This window comes from Puntigrus tetrazona, chromosome 20 (genome assembly GCF_018831695.1).
Source record: "Puntigrus tetrazona isolate hp1 chromosome 20, ASM1883169v1, whole genome shotgun sequence".
NCBI lineage: Eukaryota > Metazoa > Chordata > Actinopteri > Cypriniformes > Cyprinidae > Puntigrus > Puntigrus tetrazona.
The window spans coordinates 9,680,593-9,701,381 of record NC_056718.1 but is presented as its reverse complement, the minus strand read 5'-3'; the positions used below and the strand labels follow the sequence as shown (position 1 = coordinate 9,701,381).

The window sequence follows — 20,789 nt, the reverse complement described above, 5'->3', positions numbered from 1 at the left end:
AGTTCCAGATGACTGAATGAAACATTGCATGTCAGGCCAAAAATCTCACAAAAAGAGGTTTGTCTAATTTAAAATGATAAAACAACAAACTGCAAAGCCTAGGTTTTTGTCTCGTTAAAAAAATGTATCAATCTAGACAAGTTTTCTTCAAGTTTTCACAAAAAAAGAAGTCAAAATTAAGTGCTTAGAACAAGCCATATAATCTGCTAGTGGGTTAAGCAAAATAATTATATTTCAAACAGAAAACAGCATTATTTTACTTTTATTTTTAGACATTTTGCCTGGAAACAAGACAAAAAAATCTAGGCTAGAAAAGCATTTTTTGCACTGTGCTCAATACTGAAGTACTCTTTGTGTATTTCAAACATTTGTGAACACATTCATAGGTAATGTGATTCTAACAGGTAATGATCTAATAGGACATCTGTATGAATCATTTTTTGCAATATGCAAAGTAAGCATACTATAGTTTTCATGTTCACGCGCACACGCCTCACATACGACTGTCATGGTCACTATATCTTGAGTTTACAGTTTAAACCTGCCGCATTACCTGCCTTTATATAAAATGAATTTGAAATATCTTCATTTAGCGCTTACTTGAAGCAGAGAGTGGAGAGAGAGGTGGTAGGGGGCTTTTCTACAGCAAACGAGTCTCACGCCTGGGTGTGCTCTTTCAAATGCCCCACCCAAAAAGTGATCAGTTACCTGCCCCCCACTTCCCACCCTCTACACAAGCTCAGCTCTGATCAACGGGTCAATACTGAGAAGATACGAGGAACAAGGACTGACTGCTTACATCTGACCTACAGCCCTCATGTCTCCCCTTTGGCTTGGACGAATATGTTTGGTTCTGCTGCTGTGCGGGATTGTGGTAAGTGACACCGAACCAACAGGTGTTTTGGCATGAAATAAACGAAAAAATCAAGCTCGGTTGTGTCTCTTTCACATATATTTAAGCAAATGTAATAATTACACGTACATAGCATACAATGCATACTATAGTAATTTGCTGTTTTTGATCACTTCTAAAGCCGTTTTGTTTTCTTCACCAGAAGCAATTTATTATTATTTTTATTTTACAGCTTTTGGATGTGACAGTGTTAAATGGATAGAGTTGGTCTGATTAATTCAGTTTGATCGGGTTATTTTGTGTTCCCATTGTTATATCTTTGCATATTATATAGCAAACCGCTACAGTGCCATACAATGGGTATCGTAATAGTAACTAATTGCCGTGGCCTTTTGTTATTTTAACCACTGGAAAACAGAAGCGTCTATAATTTGTTAATATGAAAAACGCCTGTGGGCAGTATAGTCTCAAGTTAAAACCTGCCCTCTATGCTACAGCAGCAGGTTCTTATAGCAGAAAGCATACTGTCACCTCAGCATATACTTGGAACAATGTGTACTAGTTCAGTTTACAGTAAAGTGGAAAGGTTTACAGTATATATATATATATATATATATGTGTGTGTGTGTGTGTGTGTGTGTGTGTGTGTGTGTGTGGCTTAAACGAGCTGCATGTTGTTTTCAGCCAAGCAGATCGATTTTAACTGCCTTTTTCAATTCTGTTCATTCCTATGCACACCTCTGAAGTGCCGTGATGGCAGGCCATAAATAATTCCCAAAAGCATTTACAAGCATAGAGAGAAAGCATGTAAAAGGATACATGCTTTCACGTGATTCACACCTGTGCTACAGCAATCCATTATTGTTAGCTTTTGGATTTGACCAGCTGACGCTAAAATTGATGAAAAGGTCATTAAAATATAGGAAGAACAAATCTTCACATGAATTGCGCAATATTTAATATGCAGAATATTTAGATATATTCTTTCAACACTAAAGTGGCACCCTTTTAAAAGGTAGTAATATGTACATTATATGTCCCTTGAAGATACTAATAAGCATGTTTGTCTACCTCCGCATTGACAGTTTTGTACATTTTTTCTGAGCGTGTTTTATCTTTCTTTTGACGATAATACAGTTTTATGAAATATTGTGATTTTAAAAAGATGGTTAATAAGAGTACTAATAAGTAATGCCAGTGCATTAAATATAAGTATGTCTAACATTCTGGAAAAATCTAATTCTTCAGGCATCGAGAGCCAACGGCAGATCTAGTCGAAGAAAACGAGAGTGGATTCTTCCACCAACGAGACTTTATGAGAATGTTGACTATACAAAAGAGGAGTTTGTGGCAAAAGTAAGCATTTTACAGCTTTATTTTCCCTCGCACCTAACCCAACGACATATTTTGCATATGCTTGCAATGGGTGGTCCTAATGTCAATCTTTTTTTGTTTGTGCTATCATCTGAAAAAACTTGAGATCTGGATCTACTGGTTCTTAAAGCTTGACCTTTTCACCTGTTTCATAAGCTGTCCTACATACTGCTTAATACGTCCTCCTGACTAAACAAAAATATATATATATTAATTATACATTTTAACTCTACAATCTTTATATTTTGCATATTTTTGCTTAATTTAATTGCATAAATTATTTAAATAAAATGTGAATATAATATTGCTTACCTACACAGTATTTTAAAATGTGTTTAAAGATATTCTCTGTTGCGACAGAATTTATGACATTCACATAACGAAAAGAAACCCACATAAATATGCCCAACATATTTACTTTTGCACTTCGATGCTCAAGTCAGCATTTACTCGGATCTCAGATCTGACTGTACAACTCCAAATCCTACTGCTTTGACTTTTGCTACACTTTTTGCAATATTGCTGTTGTAAAACTCACTTGTGCACTTTGCAAATGCAGACGTGAGAAAGATCAGAGTTGGGGGTGGGACTAGAGTGCGAATACAGACATTGTATTGGTCGATGTCTGACTAATGAACAACGCGAGCCATCACGACTTGCTGTGCAGAAGAAACGTATCTTCTTTTTTATGTATATGCATCAGTTATTTGTAAAACACTGCAAACTGTTTCCTTGAATATCATTAGCTTTTCCAGGATTTTAAGACTGCATTCAATGTGTCATTCAGGTATTATTATCTGATATACAAATAAAACATCTTTTATATGTATATCCTAATTCGTATCGCAGTGTAATATTGCTGTAATAAATTGCTGCTGTTTTGTACAACTAGAGTAGAGATTAATTAATGTATTTATTGAACAGACATAAGGTCATTGCATATTAATCTTTCTGCCCACCGTGCCTCTAATTAGCCTCTTTGCACTGGAATTTAAAAATATTTTCTCTATTTTAGTCAAGTCAAGTGGCTTTTTATTGTCATTTCAACTACATATAGCTGTGCAGTACATAGTGAAATGAGACAACGTTTCTCCAGGACCTGGTGCTACATGGAGTCACACTTACAACACAATACAAAAGAACTCACATACTGAGCTAAGACAGTGTCTTAGCCACATAAAGTGCAACGTGTGCAGACTAGTGCAAACAGCAGGGGAGTAGCGTGCAAACCCAGTGTGCAGACTAGTGCAAACAGTGCAAAGACAAAATTAGTGCAAGGCAAAGACATAATTAGTGCAAGAACACAAAATACAAACAACAATATACAATAAAACCCACAATACTACATTAACTAGAATATAAATAAGCATATTAGAAAATGTTATATTTTAATTGGTCATCCATAAATCATAATTATTGCTCATATTATTTAGTATCAAAATCTCTTGAAATTAACTAAATATAACTAAGCTAAAAAAAAAAAAAAAAAAAAATGAAGAGTACCAAAAGTCAAACGGATTTGGATTTTGGAAGTTGTAGAGCCAGATCTGAGACGTGGTAAATGCTGACTTGAAGTTGTACATCGAGGAAATATCTCGTACATATCTGTGCGTGTCACTTTCTTTATGTGAATGTCATTTTACACATTTGTAATTTAAATAATAATTTGCAACTTCGAATTCAATTTCACGTTCAGATTAACAAGCTCTGGAGTTTTGCTATTGATTTACCCTCATTATTTACCAACATATAACAAACGTATATAGATATATGTATGAAAAAGCGATTTACACATAAATCTGTCACGGTGTGGTTTAGAGAGAAGGAGCACACGACGAGAATATAAAGTTAACGATTTTAATCATGCACACATAAAGGAATAATACGTCGGGTAGGTAGGCAAACAGGCAGACAGGCAGATAAACTAAACCACATAAAACATCGACGGGATCGGACAAACGGAGCTGAAACACACAGGGAATAAATACAGGCAATATAGTAATCGACTAAATTAACAAGACACAGCTGAAAACAATGATACAATTAACAGGAACGGCAGGTAGGGCACACGGAGCACATGGCACAACACAGTCCACGTGTGTGACACCAGCACAATATGCATATTTAACACTTACGAAAGCCATCACTACCTGAACCTCAAACCTAACGACTGATGTTTTTCACTTAATATTCGCCTGATGTGACTGCGCCTTTACATTCACATATTTAAATGCTCAATATTCACAGGCATTCTCAATATTGTCTTGCTTTCTTTTTTTAGATCCGGTCTGATAAAGACATTAACTGGCAGATGGTGGAATATGGACTAACAGGTCACGGCGCTGACAAGGCACCCTATAACTTATTTGTCATCAATCCTGAAAATGGCTTTGTTAGGGTCACCGGCCTGCTAGACAGAGAGAAAACATCCTTATATAACGTGAGTTGTGCTCCACACTTTAGACACATACAGGAAATGAGGTTATTGTTGATATGATAATTGAATTAATCAGTCATAAATCATTTTTGTTCCTCTGTAGTTGACTGGCATAGCAAAATTTCGTAACGGATCAATAGCAGAGGAAAACATCGAGCTGAAAATTAAAGTTGAGGATCAGAATGATAACACACCAATATTCAAACTACAAAGGGGATCTGTGAAAGAAAGCAGCAAGATTGGTGGGTTGCATTACCATATTGTCCTTAAATAGTCAAATACTTGATATTATATACTTAACTGAAATAGGCTATATTTTTCTGTCATCATGTTTCTGAAACAACAGGAACACCTTTCATGCGAATAAAAGCTACTGACGCGGATGAACCAGACACTCTTAATTCCAAAATAGCATACAGTATATTAAGACAAACCCCAGCCGAATCCGGGCATATGTTCTCCATTAATACAGCAACTGGGATACTCTATGTGAAGGAAAAAACTCTGGATAGAGAGGTAACTGGTGTGTTATAAATTATGTGGAAATGAAAAATGAAAACATGCAACATGACCCTTAAAATCCAGATTCATAACAAACTGTCTTTTACAGAGACACGACACATATACTTTAATAGTTCAAGGTGTTGATATGAACGGAGCTCCTTCTGGTAACACAGGAACAGGCACGGTGAAGATTCATATTTTGGATATAAATGACAATGTTCCCACTCTTGAGAAAGACGAGGTAAGATCTTATAATATCTAGCTGTGAATGGCAGGATTAACATAAATGTGTTTTGTGCCATAGTTGGCATTGTATCAGTCTTTTTCCCTGTTAGTATTCAGGCAGTGTTGATGAAGGTGTGATTGATGTGGTTGTCATGAGGATTAAAGCTCTGGACAAGGATCTGGAATTCACTGATAACTGGCTGGCAGTGTTTGATATCCAAAAAGGAAATGAAGACAATCTCTTCTCTATTGAAACGGACCCTAAAACAAATGAGGGAATTCTAAAACTTGTCAAGGTAACTGCAAATATGTTTTTTTAAAACCATATTCCAAGAATTCTTCCAAGAACATGTCAAATGTATTTTAAACTGTTTTTTTTTGTGTCTGACTCAGAGTCACTTCTCCTGTTAGGGTAGCCTACATTATGTATCTTATTCATATTGTCTTTTTTTTCTTTTCCATGCCTCTCTGAAGCCTGTTGATTTTGAAAAGGTGAAAGAACTGGACCTCAGTCTGGTTATTTCAAATGTAGCCCCTTTCATAAATGGAAGTGCTTTAGAGCTGGATGTTAATCTAGACAAGGATTTAGGAGCTGGTGCGGGGCTAGGAGCAGGGGCTGGGGTGGGAGCAGGTTTGGGAGCTGGGTTAGGAGTAGGATTAGGTTTGGGAGTAGGACTGGATGCTGGACTGGACGCTGGACTAGACGCTGGACTAGACGCAGGACTAGATGCTGGACTGGGTGGAGGACTGGACGCAGGACTGGATTTGGATGCTGGATTGGATATAGATGCTGGACTGGATGCTGGATTGGATCTGGGTGCTGGAGTGGATGTGGGAGTGGATGCAGGTGGTGATGTAGGGCTTAAACCTGATGGTAAGCCTGGAGTTAAACCTGGAGTTAAGCCTGGAGCCAAACCCGGCCCCTCACCTGGTGTCAAGCCTGGAACAAAACCTGGTACTAAACCATCTGGTAAACCTGGATCTGAGCCCGATAAAAAACCAGCTGGGAAAGGTTACCCAGTTAAGATCAGTGTAAACAACCAACCCGATGGTCCTAGCTTCTCACCTTCTGTGAAAGACTTCCCAGTGTCAGAAGATCCAGATGATGAAGATTTCCCAATAGTGCTGGGAACATATGCTGCGTTGGATGGTGACACTGGAGAACCAGCTGAAAATGTTAGGTGAGCTTTGATTAGTTTTTTTAAGGTAATATATGGTTATCTTGGATTATAAATCATAGTATTACTTAAATATACACATGTACAGAGAGAGAATTATATTCATTGACTTTATCTGTAATTAATGGTATTGCTGATTGCGATTATTAATGCAGTTCATTGATTTCATTGTTCTTGTTTATAAAGAGGCCTGATAATCTTTGATCAGATGATTTTTTCATTGTTTTTATTATTAATTAAACATCCAGATATGCTAAAGGTCATGATCCTGATAACTGGCTAAGCATTGATGAGGAAACTGCTGAGATTAAACTGACCAAGGCTCCTGATCGAGAATCAAAGTTTTTGGTCAATGGAACCTACTTTGCAAAGATTATCTGCATGACTCAAGGCAAGCATCATAATTTTGAAAAATACGATGTATCATTGGCTGTTGGTACAAATATACCTGTGCTACTTATGACTGGTTTTGAGGTCCAGGGCAAAATATGTAAATGTTAATAAGTATCTAAGTAATGTTATTTACATTTTTTTTGGTATAGATATATGTTTTCTCTTAAAATGTTAACTTTTTTTTAGATGTGCCAGCTAAGACAGCAACTGGGACAATAGCATTAAAGGTGGAGGACTCAAATGATCACTGCCCCACACTGACCAGCAACTATCTTCAAACTTGTGATAATAATAAAGTAGTAAACGTCACAGCTTTTGATGAGGATGCCGATCCAAATGGAGCACCTTATCAATTTGTTCTAATAGAAGAGGAAAGTGTTGGAAAATGGGAGATGGTTCCTATAAATGGTAAAACGAAGCAGGTTTATTCACTTAAAGGGTTAGTTTACCCTAAATTTAAAATGGTGTCATTAAACTCACCCTCATCCAAACCCGTAAGACCTTCAGAACACAAATTAATATATTTTTGATTTTGACATGGGAGAGCTAGCTGACCCTCCATAGATAGCAGCACAACTGACGTTTTCCCAGATCCAGAAACATCAGTAAATGCATCAGTAAAACAATCCATGTGACATCAGTGGCTCAACTTCGGTTTTGCAATGCTGAGAGAATACCTTTTTGTGCAATGAAAACAAAAATAACAGATTAATATAGATTATGTCTTCTGCCATTTTGGAGAGGACTTATGAATGTATTTGACATAATAGTGTTGTTTAAATTGGGGAGGGAAAGCTTGCAAATGAATGGAATCTGTGTAATAAATGTTGTTTGCACCTAGGGGAAAGCTTGCATAAACTTTGTAATGCTCTCTATAATAACGGAAGATGTAACTCGGGAGAAGAATGGTTAAGTAAATTACGTTATTTTTGTTTCCTTTGCACAAAAAAACATCACTCATAGCATTGCAAAAGCCTCTTTGTTGAGCCTCTTGTGTCACATGGACTATTTTACCAATGTATTTACTATACTTCTGGACCTGGATCATGTCAGTTGCTGTCTATGGAGGGTCAAATGACTCTCCGATTTAATCAAAAACGTCTTAATTTGCATTCCAAAGATGAACAAAGGTCTTAAAGCTTTGGAACGACATGAGGGTAAGTAATTAATGCCAGAATTGTCATTTTGGGGTGAACTAACACTTTAAAACACTTAACTAACACTCAAATGCAATGTGTATGAATTACTAGAGTACAATTCTCTTCTATTTACAGGAACAACAGTCAGCTTTCATGCACTGGAGGCCTTGTGGGCTGGCATGTACAAGTTGGCAGTGAAGATCTCAGATGCTCAGGGTCTGGCCTGTCCAGAAAACCAAAAGTTTGAGGTAGAAGTTTGCAAATGTGAGAAAAAAGGCTCATGTGGGCCGAGACTGGCTGCACAGCGTGGCTTAACATTCAAAATAGGAACACCAGCCATTGGCTTGTTCCTCAGTGGCGCAGCTTTGCTCCTGTGTAAGTTATTCATGTGTGCAACACACTCATACAGCTTGACATCCTAAAAGTGCTTATAAAAGTCTTTGCTCATTGTATTTTCAGTGGTACCCTTCCTCCTGATCTTCTGCCAGTGTAGGAATGTGAGTGAATTCACAGATTTGCCCTTTGACGCTAAAGAATCTCTTATTGCATATCATACTGAAGGCATAGGGGAGGACAAGGTAAATTATGTTAAATTAAAATTAGAACTTGGTTAATATAATAAAACACACTTTGGTTTTACATCATGTGAATTTGATTTTGTATGTCCTGTAGGATGTTCCTCTTCTCAGCAGTCCTGTTGCTACAATAGACCAAAAACAACTGCTTCAGGATGGAATAGTTTCCAACTATGTATCCAACAATGTATCTTCAATGCCCTTTCAAGCAAGAGTCACTAATGAAAGCAGAACATACAAGCAGGAAATAAACGAAGGAATTACAGAAACTGACAATAAAAGGTTTTGGTCCCGGAAAAACACCTTTTCTACAGCCAACCAGCGTAACAGTGCTCTCTACTCTACATCACTCACATTTGAAAAACAAGACATTTATGAGGATATGGCATTGGAAGATGCCTTTCTCGATGATTACTTCTCTCAGGTATGAGATTAATTAATCTTTTTTTTTTTTTTTTCAAACAACATATTCAAAAAGTCTTCTACAGTAATACAGTACCTTTTGTGTGACAAACCAATTAAATTTTCAAATGTTATTTGATGAATATCTGTCCAAGTCCTTCTTGGAAAGAACATAGCAATTTTTGGAAAAAATCAAAATCAAGCTCCTTTCAATGAATCAGCTGTCTCAGTTTACCAAATCTGAATATCATATGATTATTCTTTAATGCACTATAACCTCCAAGAAACAGTTTCCTTCCTTAAAAATAATGGCTTGTGATTCTTAATTACAGAAAGCAAGCTGTCTTGCAGCGAACCCTACTCTGACAGATGGTCTTCTGTTGTACAAGTATGAGGGTCAAGGAAGTCCAGCTGGCTCTGTTGGTCGTTGCAGCCTACTTGAATCTGACGATGACTTGGAGTTCCTCAACAACCTTGGGTCAAAGTTCCTTACATTAGCAGAACTATGCCATCCTCCAAAAACTCCTGTACCCCCTCAAGTAGTTAAATCAGTTGAAACCAACTTCAAAACCGAGAGCTCCATCAGTACTAGCACCATCCAGGTTACTAAAACCACCCCACCTCCACAAGAAGTTCACCAAAGCTCTGTAACCAGAGTTGAGACGGTTAATAAATCATCCACGCTTCCAAGTGCCAAAGCAAGTGAGATGCTTTTTATGCAACAGCAGCCTCTATTCTACCTGGTGGAGCAGCAAATACCAAACACAGTTTTTGTTGAGAGTACCACTCAGGGTTTGTATGTAATAAATGGGAACCCTGGGACGGAAGGTTTGATCCTTCAAGGTGGAAACGTTTCACAGACGACTCTGAACCGAGGACAACAAGCAATGTATGTGATAAATGGAGCCCCTGTAGCTGCTAATCAACCCATACAGCTGCAAATGGAAGGACAGGAACAGGAGACTCTGCTGGGATTTAGCCCTGTCTCATCTCCCATTGGATCACCTGGAGGAGTACTGCTAATGCAGACCCATTTTCAGGAGAACCAACTGCAAGGGGCGACTAGCAAACCACCAGTCTTGCTTGCTGATGTACCAGCACTGGGCCAACAAAAGAAAAAGAAGACACCAGTTAAGCCACTTGGTACAAAAGAAGTGGACACTGTGCCATCTAAATAGATGTGAGAAGGTCCAAGAAGAGAAGTCACAAAGACAGGGTACAAAATTAAATCCCATTTTGAGAAGGGAAAAATGATAGACAGATAGATAGATAGATAGATAGATAGATAGATAGATAGATAGATAGATAGATAGATAGATAGATATGCAAGTGGGATGCTCAAGAAACATTTCTTATGTTGAAACAGTTGCTTAAAATTTTTGTGGATACTGTTATATTGAAGTGATAAAACTAGAAAGAAAGTAATTATATATATATATATATATATATATATATATATATATATATATATATATATATATATATATACATACATATATACATATATATTAATATTTTGAATTATTCCTCTCATTTTCATGAAATATGTTTTTATGTATTACATATTTTCTTTTTATTGTTTTGTATTTGTAAACATGAACATGAGAAGCATAGTGTATTTCTAAGAGTGGCTATTGCTGTCTATGAAAGACATCAAATTAATCACTCATGAAGTTCCATTTTGGTTGATGTCTACATAGAAGACAATTCCCTTTAAACAGCTGACAAGGTTTGAAGACACAGCCAATGTCTGTCAGTCAAAAGAAATCAATGCATGACAAGAACAAAGTCTCAAAAGCAAAGAATCTTTTTTTTTTTTATTTGGAACAGATAAGATCATAGATTCAGATCAAAAGACGTTTAACCCTGAAGCAAAAGTCTGCTTCTCTCTCAAAGAATGTCAAGAATAAGTAAAGAACAAGCTTGTGAAACAAACTTGAAAATCCAGCTTTTTCTTCAGCTGAAGTTACTATTTGTCTATAATGTCCTTGCTAAAAAATCTCACACTGTTCGCTCAGTCAGAGAAGTATGTCTATGCAGACACCGTCTGGAAAATTTGGCCTTGATGTTCATCTGCGTTCACATTGACAGATGTACATGTAGCCAGATGTTCTGACAGCTGATGGAGGGATAGTTTGAGGGACAGTGAGCAGTAAAGAGTTAGGTGTTACAGATGGAGATGGCCTGTGGGATGAAACTGTAAAATAAGCATAAGAAAAGTAAAAAATGCAAGCAGAATATGTGTGCCAGGTGCTGAATCAGGATATGAGAGTGTAAATCTGTCTTGATCCTGTCCTCTTGCCGTTCTCAGGATCCTTTCTTATTTCGTATTTAACCATCAATAAAATAACATAAATAACAAGTAAAAAAAAAAAAACATTTGTCAAAAATACAATAAAAACTTTTTTTATGTTTATTTTTTTCCGAAATGTATTTTTGTGCAAACTGACTAATCTGTTTTCTTGTTTAATTACATAGTGATAATTTTCGTGATTACCCAGTGGTGATTTATTCTGCCTTAATGATAATCTTTAATCATGGGGATTTTTGACAGAAATAATAAAATCCTTTAACACTCCATTTCTGCAGAGTCTCATTTTTCATTTGTTACTGTTTTGAGTCATGTTGTGAGCTTGACAGTTTCCTTGTTAACCCTGAGGAGATGTTTCACACACACAAAAAAAAATCAAATTTTCTGCTTTCACGCTACTTGCTGAAACCTGCCTTACCAGCAGTTTTCTAATGCAGTCATAAATTTTCAACTAGTTTTCAACATGAGGACTCGCCACAGGGTATGAGCTGAAGAATGAGAATGACAACTCAACTGAACCTTTTCAGCAAACTTAAGACTTTGTCATTTATGTGATTTAAAATTATTAAAAAGGAATCCAATTCCCACGCTTTGCCCAATTCAAAATGCATGAAGAGAGTCACCATAAAAAGAGTTTTTCTGACCTCCTTTAATCATGTTCAAACTTATCCAAGCATAGGTCTCTGCAGCAAGGTAATGGGAGTTACCCATTTGGGGCGTTTTTAGACCATGTTACATGATTGGCGTCATTGTAAGGGTACGTTTAGAGCCTGCTTTTGCTCTCTGCCTTGACTTTTTTTCAGAAAGTTCTGAGCCTGTAAATAAGCATCATTGTCTCATTGCCATTTTTTCTATATAAGACTATTAACATAGGCTATGGATCTTAGAAATTAAGTCACGCAGGTACACTCAGCTTTTGTTTCTCCATTTCATTCATTTTCAACCTCTCACGTGTGTTGCATAGTAATGTTCAGTTATGCATATAACTACTGTTAGGATGAAGTTGTTGGCTCGGGTTGTTTTGGTTTCCTTTCTATGTTTCATCTAGGCTCTTATTTAAACTTGCTGCTCTTTTCTTGCTCGATCAGTTTGCCAGGCATTATGTTTTGTCTTGCATCCATTCACTAATGCTGACCTCACTTCACTTATGCATCCATCCACCTACATTTCCAGCTGATTATTACAACTGATACTGACAACCGTTATCATCAAGCCCATGAACCTTTAGCCAGGAGTAACATATGGGGGCTCATCCAGTTTAGATTTGTTTTACTTTGGTCAATGGTCTAAAACTTTATTTAATTAATAGATTGGAAAGTCTAGGAGGCAGAAATTTTTGATTGATTGATTGAAGCGTTGGTTCATATTTTTGGTCAGCTCTGAAAAGGTAAGTTCTTGTGGTTTAAAAATATCTTGTGGTTTGTATTTCTTAACACTCCCCAGTTAGATTAAATTATGTGGGGAGGTTGAGAATGTCTGCACAAATTTTGACCGTAAGAATTATCTGAGCTAAATTGTAATTAGAAGTATTTGGTAGGGTTAACTGTTGCTTGGATTAATTTTTTAATAGTTTAGTTTCAGGGTTTTTCATTATGAGATCATTTGAAATTATCATCAAATGTCATTATCCTTCAGATGAGATATTAAATCTGTGCTCGAAGAAACAGCTGTGGGAAATAGTAGAATGATATGAATGAAGTGATGTTGATAGGTGATTGAAAAAAGATGAGGCGAGAGAAACAAATTGAGCGATTAATCCTGCATCTGAAAAATCAATTTCATTTGTTGGTTTGTTGTTTGAGCGGCAGAAAGAGCTCATAAAAAATGCAGCAATTGCATGAAAAGGAGATGCATGATCATGAAATAGAAATAGAAAAATGTAAATTGGATGCTTTGATGAAACAGCGTGAGATGGACTTAAACACAAGCAAAAATTAGCTGCAGAAACACAAAACCAAGAGTTCAAGGTGAGGGCAGGTCATCTAGTGAGGGTGTAGACTGTTCTTTTGATATAATTAATCATTTTAAATTGTTGCCGGCATTCAATGAGAGAGATCCAGATGTATTTTTCTCATTTGCATAGCAGAGAAATGGGGATGGCCTGAAACAGATCGCACGATTATGCTGCAATATGTTTTAGTGGAGAAAGCATAGGAGTTTAGCAATGGAAGAAAGAAAAAGGTATGATAGTGTGAAATCTGCTGTATTACAAGCTTTTAAGTTAGTTACAGAAGCTTCTCACCAAAAATTTCGTAATTGGAGAAAAAAATTAAAGAAACACACACAGAGGTTAACCAAGAGTTAAGTCGCCATTTTGATCTATGATGTGCAACATCGAATGTACAATCATTTGGTGAACAGGTAAAGAACATCTTTCAAATTGAAGTGCTTTTTAATGAAAATAAACCTTGCACTGCCACTGAAGCTGCATCATTAGGAGATGATTTAGTTTTGACTCATAAGAACCTAAACCTTAGATTAGGTTCTTATGGATTCCACAATTGGAGTCCAGTTCATATGTTGATAGGAATGGGTACTTTTCTTAATTCTAAACATTGTCTGTTCCTTTGCACAAGTTTATTTTGGTCATTTTGGGCAGCAACTTGGTTGGTGAGTGTGTGTGGCCAATAGAAGCCACTTCACCAACTGTCACACCTGCTTTTCCTGATGCAGCAATTTTATTGGCCACTGTTAGAAAAAGAGATCTCACAGTTTATTAGAACATATCATACGTACCGACTGATCAGAAACCTAATCAATTGTTAAAACAGGTTCCACTGAGTGCAATACCTCCAGTGGCGCAGTCCTTTGAATATATGTTAATAGACTGTGTTAGTCTATTACCTCCCTCTAAGTCAGTATGTAAATTTCTGTAATGTGTCAAAGTACTCATTACCCACCAGCATATGCAGTGCGCAACATTACTACTTGGTCCTTAGTAAAAAAAAAAAAAAACCTGTCTCGATTTATGTCCAACTTTGTTATCCTTAAGATCATACAAAGCGACTAGGGGAGAAATTTTACATCTAAAATGACTAATACCACCTAAAATTTACATCTAAAATTTCTGTAATGCAACCTCAATTAAAAACGGAGACTCTGAAGTATTTGGAAAGTTTGTTGTCCCATTTAACTGCTTTTACAGCGAGCAGAGCTGACACAGTTAATACACAAATTTCCATCATTGTTTGGGGATGTTACGTCATAAACTCACTAAAAGCGTGATGTTTCACCTTTACGGCAGACCTTTTATCACATTCCTTTTGAAAAATGTCTAAAGTTGGAGTCAGAGATTTAGTATATGTTGAACAGTAGCATCACAAAACCTTCCTGTCACCATGTTTGCTGGTTAGAAAACTGGATGGAACATTAGGTTCTGTACAGATTTTAGATACATTAATAAAGTTACTAAGCGTAATGTATTTCCATGCCAGAGGATGGAGGATTGCGTTGATTAAGTTGGCTCGGTGCAATATGTCAGTAAATTCGATTTATTTAAGAGGTACTGGCAAGTGCCTTTAACACCTTGATGTGATAGTTTACAGTGACAGCTGGGACCAGCATGTTACACGAGCACAAGATTTGACCGTGAATTTAGCTAAATGTCATTTTGCACAGGCAACAGTTTCTTACTTGTGAAAAGAGGTGGGCCAAGGTAGCCAACTAGCCTTTACGCGCTAGTTAGAGCGATAGAGAACCTCTCTATTCCTTGCACTAAAAAAGAGCTCATGAGGTATTTCGTGATTGCCTGTTACTATCACAGATTTTTATTGGTCATTTGTCTATTAACTAATGTTTTAAAGAACTCAAGTCAAGTGGGAGCAGGAGCGGTTCTTCTCCAGAAGCATGCAGATGGTATTAGTCATCCAATTAGTTTTTCTAACATAAGTTCAGTTCCTATCAGTTAAATGATTCTGTTATTAAAAAAGGAAATGCTGGCACTGTTCTGGGTACTTCAACATTTTGATGTGTACGTGGGGGGAGAGTCTCCAGTTGTCATCTATTCCGATCACAATCCTTTGACGTTCCTTCACTCACTACAGAGTCTGACGCAATGGGTACTTTTCTTACAGCCCTATAACTTGATGATCAAACACATTAAAGAAGTTGAGTATGTTTTGCTGGACACCCTTTCATGTGTCCCTGTGTTGGAGTGGTAAGATGGTGTTTCTGTTTCCAAGTGATGTGAGTTGACCTATTTTGATGTATTAGTCAGTATTATTTAGTTTTGATGTGGGATTTTTTTTAAGAGGGGTGTGTTAGGATGGAGTTGTTGGCTTGGGTTGTTTTGGTTTCTTTTCTATGTTTCAGGTTCTGTGATTGGGGAGTGACCTGAGCACACATGAGGTTTGTCTAGGCTCTTATTTATACTTGGTGCGAGAGTTCATCAGTGCTGCTGCTCTTTTGTTGCTCGAGCAGTTTGCCAGAGCCGTGCTCTAATTTTGTGGCATTATGTTTTGTTTTGCATCCATTCACCAATGCTGACCTCACTTCACTTATGCATCCATTCACCTACATTTCCAGCTGATTATTACAACTGATACTGACAACCGTTATCATCAAGCCCATGAACCTCAACTGTCACAACACTAAGCGAATACTAACTCTCAGACATCTGTGAAAATCCTCGGCCCTCCATGCTGAAAGCATAGCTTTGTTTCATAGGGTATATAACACTATGGAGATCTTTGACATTTATCAAGAATCCCAGAGCTCGCAAATGTAAAACAAGTGCTTGTGTGTGCAACACTGCCTGCGGCCAGTAGTAGGTCGTCTAAATAAGGGAACACACTCATGCCACGATGTCGTAACGGAACCAACACTGCTTCTGCGCACTTTGTAAAGATGAGCTGCTCTCAGAATAGCCCATACTCATATGCAGGCCCCTCGAAGGAAAACCTCAGGAATTTTCTATGCCTCAGGTGGATTGTTATATGAAAATATGCATCGGTGAAGTCCAACGAAGTAAACCAATTCCTAGGATGCAATCCTGCCAGTTGCAGGAACTACTCAAGAAATGTTTATTGCAACAATAATTCTTGGCAAAGACACAAACTGTTAATAAAACTGACAGTTGTTATTAATGTGAAAGTCAATAAACATATACATATATATATATATATATATATATATATACACATACAAATAAATAAAACTGACAGAAACAGGCAGGAAATGTATGTTATTTTTAGGCCAGATTACTGAACACAAAACATTTCACTAAGCATGTAACCTAGAGGCTATGACTTGTCCTCATACATGAACATGTGGCATTACGGTGTTCTTGCAGCATGGAGAAGAACTCACAAATGAAATGGCATGTGACCACATATATATATATATATATATATATATATATAGTAAATAGTAATACTATACTAAAAAGTAAATACTATGGATGTCAGTGGGAACCATCAACTGTTTGGTTATTCACGTTCACACAGAATTTTTAGCAGAGCAATCCCTTTTGCCAAAAAATTATTTGGCTAGACTTGCTTTAAATTAATATTAGCTTGGAGCTTGAAGTAGTTTTATTTATTTATTATTATTATTATTATACTTTTTCTTTCCATGTTACTGTGTCTGAATAATGTAGATTTAGTTTAAAAGAATGCATGACCCAACCATGGGCCTGCTATGAATTTGATAAAAAATCTATTCACAAGAAAAAGAATTCTGCTCTTCTCTGCTCAGGGATTTGATGCCTTTAGCAATACAGCTAGCACATGAAAATATGTTAAAAACAAGCTTGTACCTGCCTCTCAGGGGATAACTGTAAACTTTTCTTTGAACTGTCAATAATAGCTCAGACCCTCAAATCCGCGCTGCCTAGAAACATTTCACCAGTGGGCCTGAACTAATGTCCTCAGAAAACAAACAAGCAGTGAATCAGATCTCTCACAGAACGGAGGAACTTTGGGAATTAACAATCATGAAATGTACAAATTCCAAGGACGGTACAGGGTTGTTTAATAAATACGGGCAAATGTCCTTGATTGTTTCCACTGGATAAACCAAGTTGTATGAAGTTACTGATTCCCCTGTTTATTTACAATGTCAACAGGGCACCGCAGATACCCCCTTGAGTCACCTGATGACAGGGTCGGCCGTTGTATAAAGGGCATTCTGGGTTTTTATCTCATGCACTTGAGCTCTAACATGGCTAAAGCAGTGATTTGTATGCTTCTTGCATCTCTCCTCGCCTGCTATAGAACTGCACCAGTGGTAAGTTCAATTGCTTTTTGTATAGAGCTATATAACTGGAACTTGCATATTTTCAAAAGCAATAAATCTGACATTCAGTTTCATTAAAGCGATCTATTCAAGGCTAAGAGCAAGTGCATATCTAATAAAATGTCATATCTAATAAAAAGTTCTGACTGTGTAAATGGAATTTATTAGTTATTCGTAATAATATCCTCCATAAAAATCCACTTTAGACCCTTTTCACAGGCTGTGATGATGTTTCATAATTATTAACACTGCAAATCTCTCAAAGCTTTTTATACTTCATGCTGTATAAATTATATGTATACAGCAAATTTGTCCAAATGCTATTTTTTAATCTCTCGTTTATATATTAATGCTACGATGTGTTTTTTTTGTTAGCCTACTTAAGCAAACAGGAACACAAAAAAATCTGTTGTATCTACTCACTATAAAAGTTTACCGACTATGACAGCTTTCGTTTCTAAGAACCACAATGTACTGAACTATCTGCGAGATCTCACCTGTCTTCATGTCAGCTGTAGGCTGTGGTTAAGATCTGGTTTTAGGTTAAAAAAATCTGCCAATTTAGAAATGCTTTCTGTTTGATTTTGCATGCTCAGGTCTTTGGAAGGGTGAATTTTGAAGAGGGGTACCGGCTGAAATCTCTTCCAGCACCTTTTAGTTATATTTAACTTGGCAGTGACACAAAATCTATGAAATGTATATTAAAGACAAGATGTCTCCTAAATTGGCCCCTTAAGGGTGAGACAAGGTACTTTCAGTTGTTGGACGGGCTAACATATGGGTCACGGTGTTATCTGCGTTCTGCCATACTACAAAGTGATGCAGTAAACTCTACTGGGAAAACACACATATACACAGCTTTACGTCCACGCGGTCAACGACCTAACAACCGGCTCAGAGCTGATAAAGATGCTTCCATTATTTAACTTTAACGGATGCTTTTATCCAAAAGCAACTTGTTATTAAGTAATAAAGCCACTCATCTTAAGATAAGCACAGGGTTCTATTTCCAGTCCGAAATGAGAAAACGGAAAGACTTAAGCCTCATGTTCAGAACGAGCAAAACTTAGGAGCATTTCTATGTACATTGACTGTGTTTCAGGCTTTTCATGGTGGTTCCGATGCTCTCTGCCCTCTCACAGTAAAGATCCTGGATGCTGTGAAAGGGACTCCTGCTGGAAATATAGTTCTGGATATCTATCGCAAAGATCAAGGTGGGGCGTGGGAAAAGATTGCCAGTGGGTAAGATCACAATAGCCGCCACGCTCTATAAAACTTATGATGCAAATTTAAAAATTATATTAACATCAGTTGCGCTTCAGATCTTTCATCTAACCTAATTAGAACCCAGTGGACGATACATAACAATTCTGTATTAATGTACGTTCTGTTTAGGCTCAATTTGACCTCAGTAATGACATTTATATTTACTTATCCATGCAAATTATTAACATGATTTGACCCTGGGTAGTATGAATAAGTATTTCAAGTCAATTGAGTCAAATATTAACCTGATGCTTCAATGAAAATATATAAGCAACTGTTAAAGGGGGATAATGGTCTCTGTCAAAAAACTGACGGTGGTAGCATTATAGCATTGAAAATCTAAAAACATAATATTTATTTGCATAATATGAGTGTGTAAAAAAAACTACTTAGTTAAACAAACCTTTTTAACGTTTAATCAAAATGTGAAAAATATGAACCAAAACTATGACGGTGATTGTTGCATGCACACACACAGTTTCTTCTAACGTCGCTTTGGCTTCGTAGAACAAACAGCCCTATTCTCGTCACGGTTCCTCTTTCCTGTCACTATAATTATTATTATTATTAATGAGCTCTTCCTCTCACACAGGAAAGTGGACATGAGCGGAGAAGTGCACAACTTGATCAGCGAGGAGGAGTTCACTCCAGGCTTGTATCGGGTGGAGTTTGACACTAAAGCCTACTGGAAGGCGGAGGGCCGTACACCTTTTCACCAGGTGGCCGATGTAAGCACTGTTTTGATGGCGCTTTTATATTCAAAAGCAATTAATAATTGCTAAGTGACGGGTTACTGTTATCATCACGGTACCTAAACCACAAGACGCACATAGCCTCCTACTTTTTATTATTATATGTCTATATATGTCTATATTAACACCCTGAATGATTGTCTTGGATGTGAACCAAGAGCTATATTAGCTGTGGGGAGGTAAATATTTAAGATCCTATAGACACACAGTAATGGACAGATTTAGATAAGAGGACAGAGCACACAAGGACAACACATGCATACATGCACAAACATACCGAGCACACAGGCACCGACAGACGTACACGTATGTAAAGGCACTTGAATCTTTCAGATACAGTTTGTTTCTCAGCGGTTCTTTGGTGTTTTCCGCAGGTGGTGTTTGAGGCTCACGCTGAGGGGCATCGTCATTACACTTTGGCTCTTCTGCTGAGCCCCTTCTCGTACACCACAACAGCTGTGGTCGTCAAAGCACACGAGTGACAGCACACAACCACCTACAGAGAACTTACTTTACATCCAGGGTCCAACTTAAAGTATTTGCCACACCTTGCTATGCCAGTTTGATTGATAAAAGTGCTCGTCAAAAGTTTGGAAATATTATCCCCTGGCTTACAGACAAGGCTTAAGCTGGTCTGAGATGCATGCTTGAGTTGTCTGGCTCTGACATATCTTAAGATGTGTCAGCGTCGCTGTTCTGTTCTGTGTCAAGATGCAAACCTGTAACGTTTTCTTGTTGTAAAAGTTGCTTAAATATTTTCTTTTAACTAAGGTCTAGTCCTATATATATATATATATATATATAATGTCATGCATTATAATAGTAGTATTAACGCATTAATTATGGCTTGTGTTGTATGATCTCATGAATAAACATTATGACTGTGTACATAATTCAAACATTTATTGTTAAATATTTAGAAAGTATAATGGATTAAAAACATCACAAAAAAATCTTTAAATATATAACAGTTAGCAATTATTTATGAAATTATATAATGCATTGTAGACTATATTATTAATACTTTTCTAATGTATTATACATTATAAGTGTTCAAGTACCAAATCATTTGTATGGTATATTGAAGTGAATCGATACTTTTTAATCATAGTTGTCCTAAAACCTAAATCCAAAATGTGTTTTGGA

At 36.9% G+C, this 20,789-nt stretch overlaps 2 protein-coding genes across 2 annotated transcripts; both read left to right on the top strand.

The window, feature by feature from the left end:
* Positions 1-843: 843 nt before the first annotated feature.
* On the top strand, positions 844-10,258 carry si:ch73-74h11.1 (desmoglein-2). The gene is made up of 14 exons (XM_043220518.1): positions 844-874; positions 2,067-2,209; positions 4,509-4,667; positions 4,768-4,906; positions 5,011-5,180; positions 5,275-5,409; positions 5,504-5,689; positions 5,868-6,574; positions 6,820-6,962; positions 7,151-7,372; positions 8,239-8,478; positions 8,563-8,681; positions 8,776-9,102; positions 9,413-10,258. Exons 1-14 carry the CDS (start codon positions 844-846, stop codon positions 10,256-10,258), a joined length of 3,567 nt encoding a protein of 1,188 aa, XP_043076453.1.
* A 7,211-nt stretch (positions 10,259-17,469) lies between these two features.
* Positions 17,470-20,536, top strand: ttr (transthyretin (prealbumin, amyloidosis type I)). The gene is made up of 4 exons (XM_043220129.1): positions 17,470-17,616; positions 18,728-18,867; positions 19,484-19,619; positions 20,018-20,536. Exons 1-4 carry the CDS (start codon positions 17,533-17,535, stop codon positions 20,123-20,125), a joined length of 468 nt encoding a protein of 155 aa, XP_043076064.1. The 5' UTR covers positions 17,470-17,532; the 3' UTR covers positions 20,126-20,536.
* Positions 20,537-20,789: the final 253 nt, after the last annotated feature.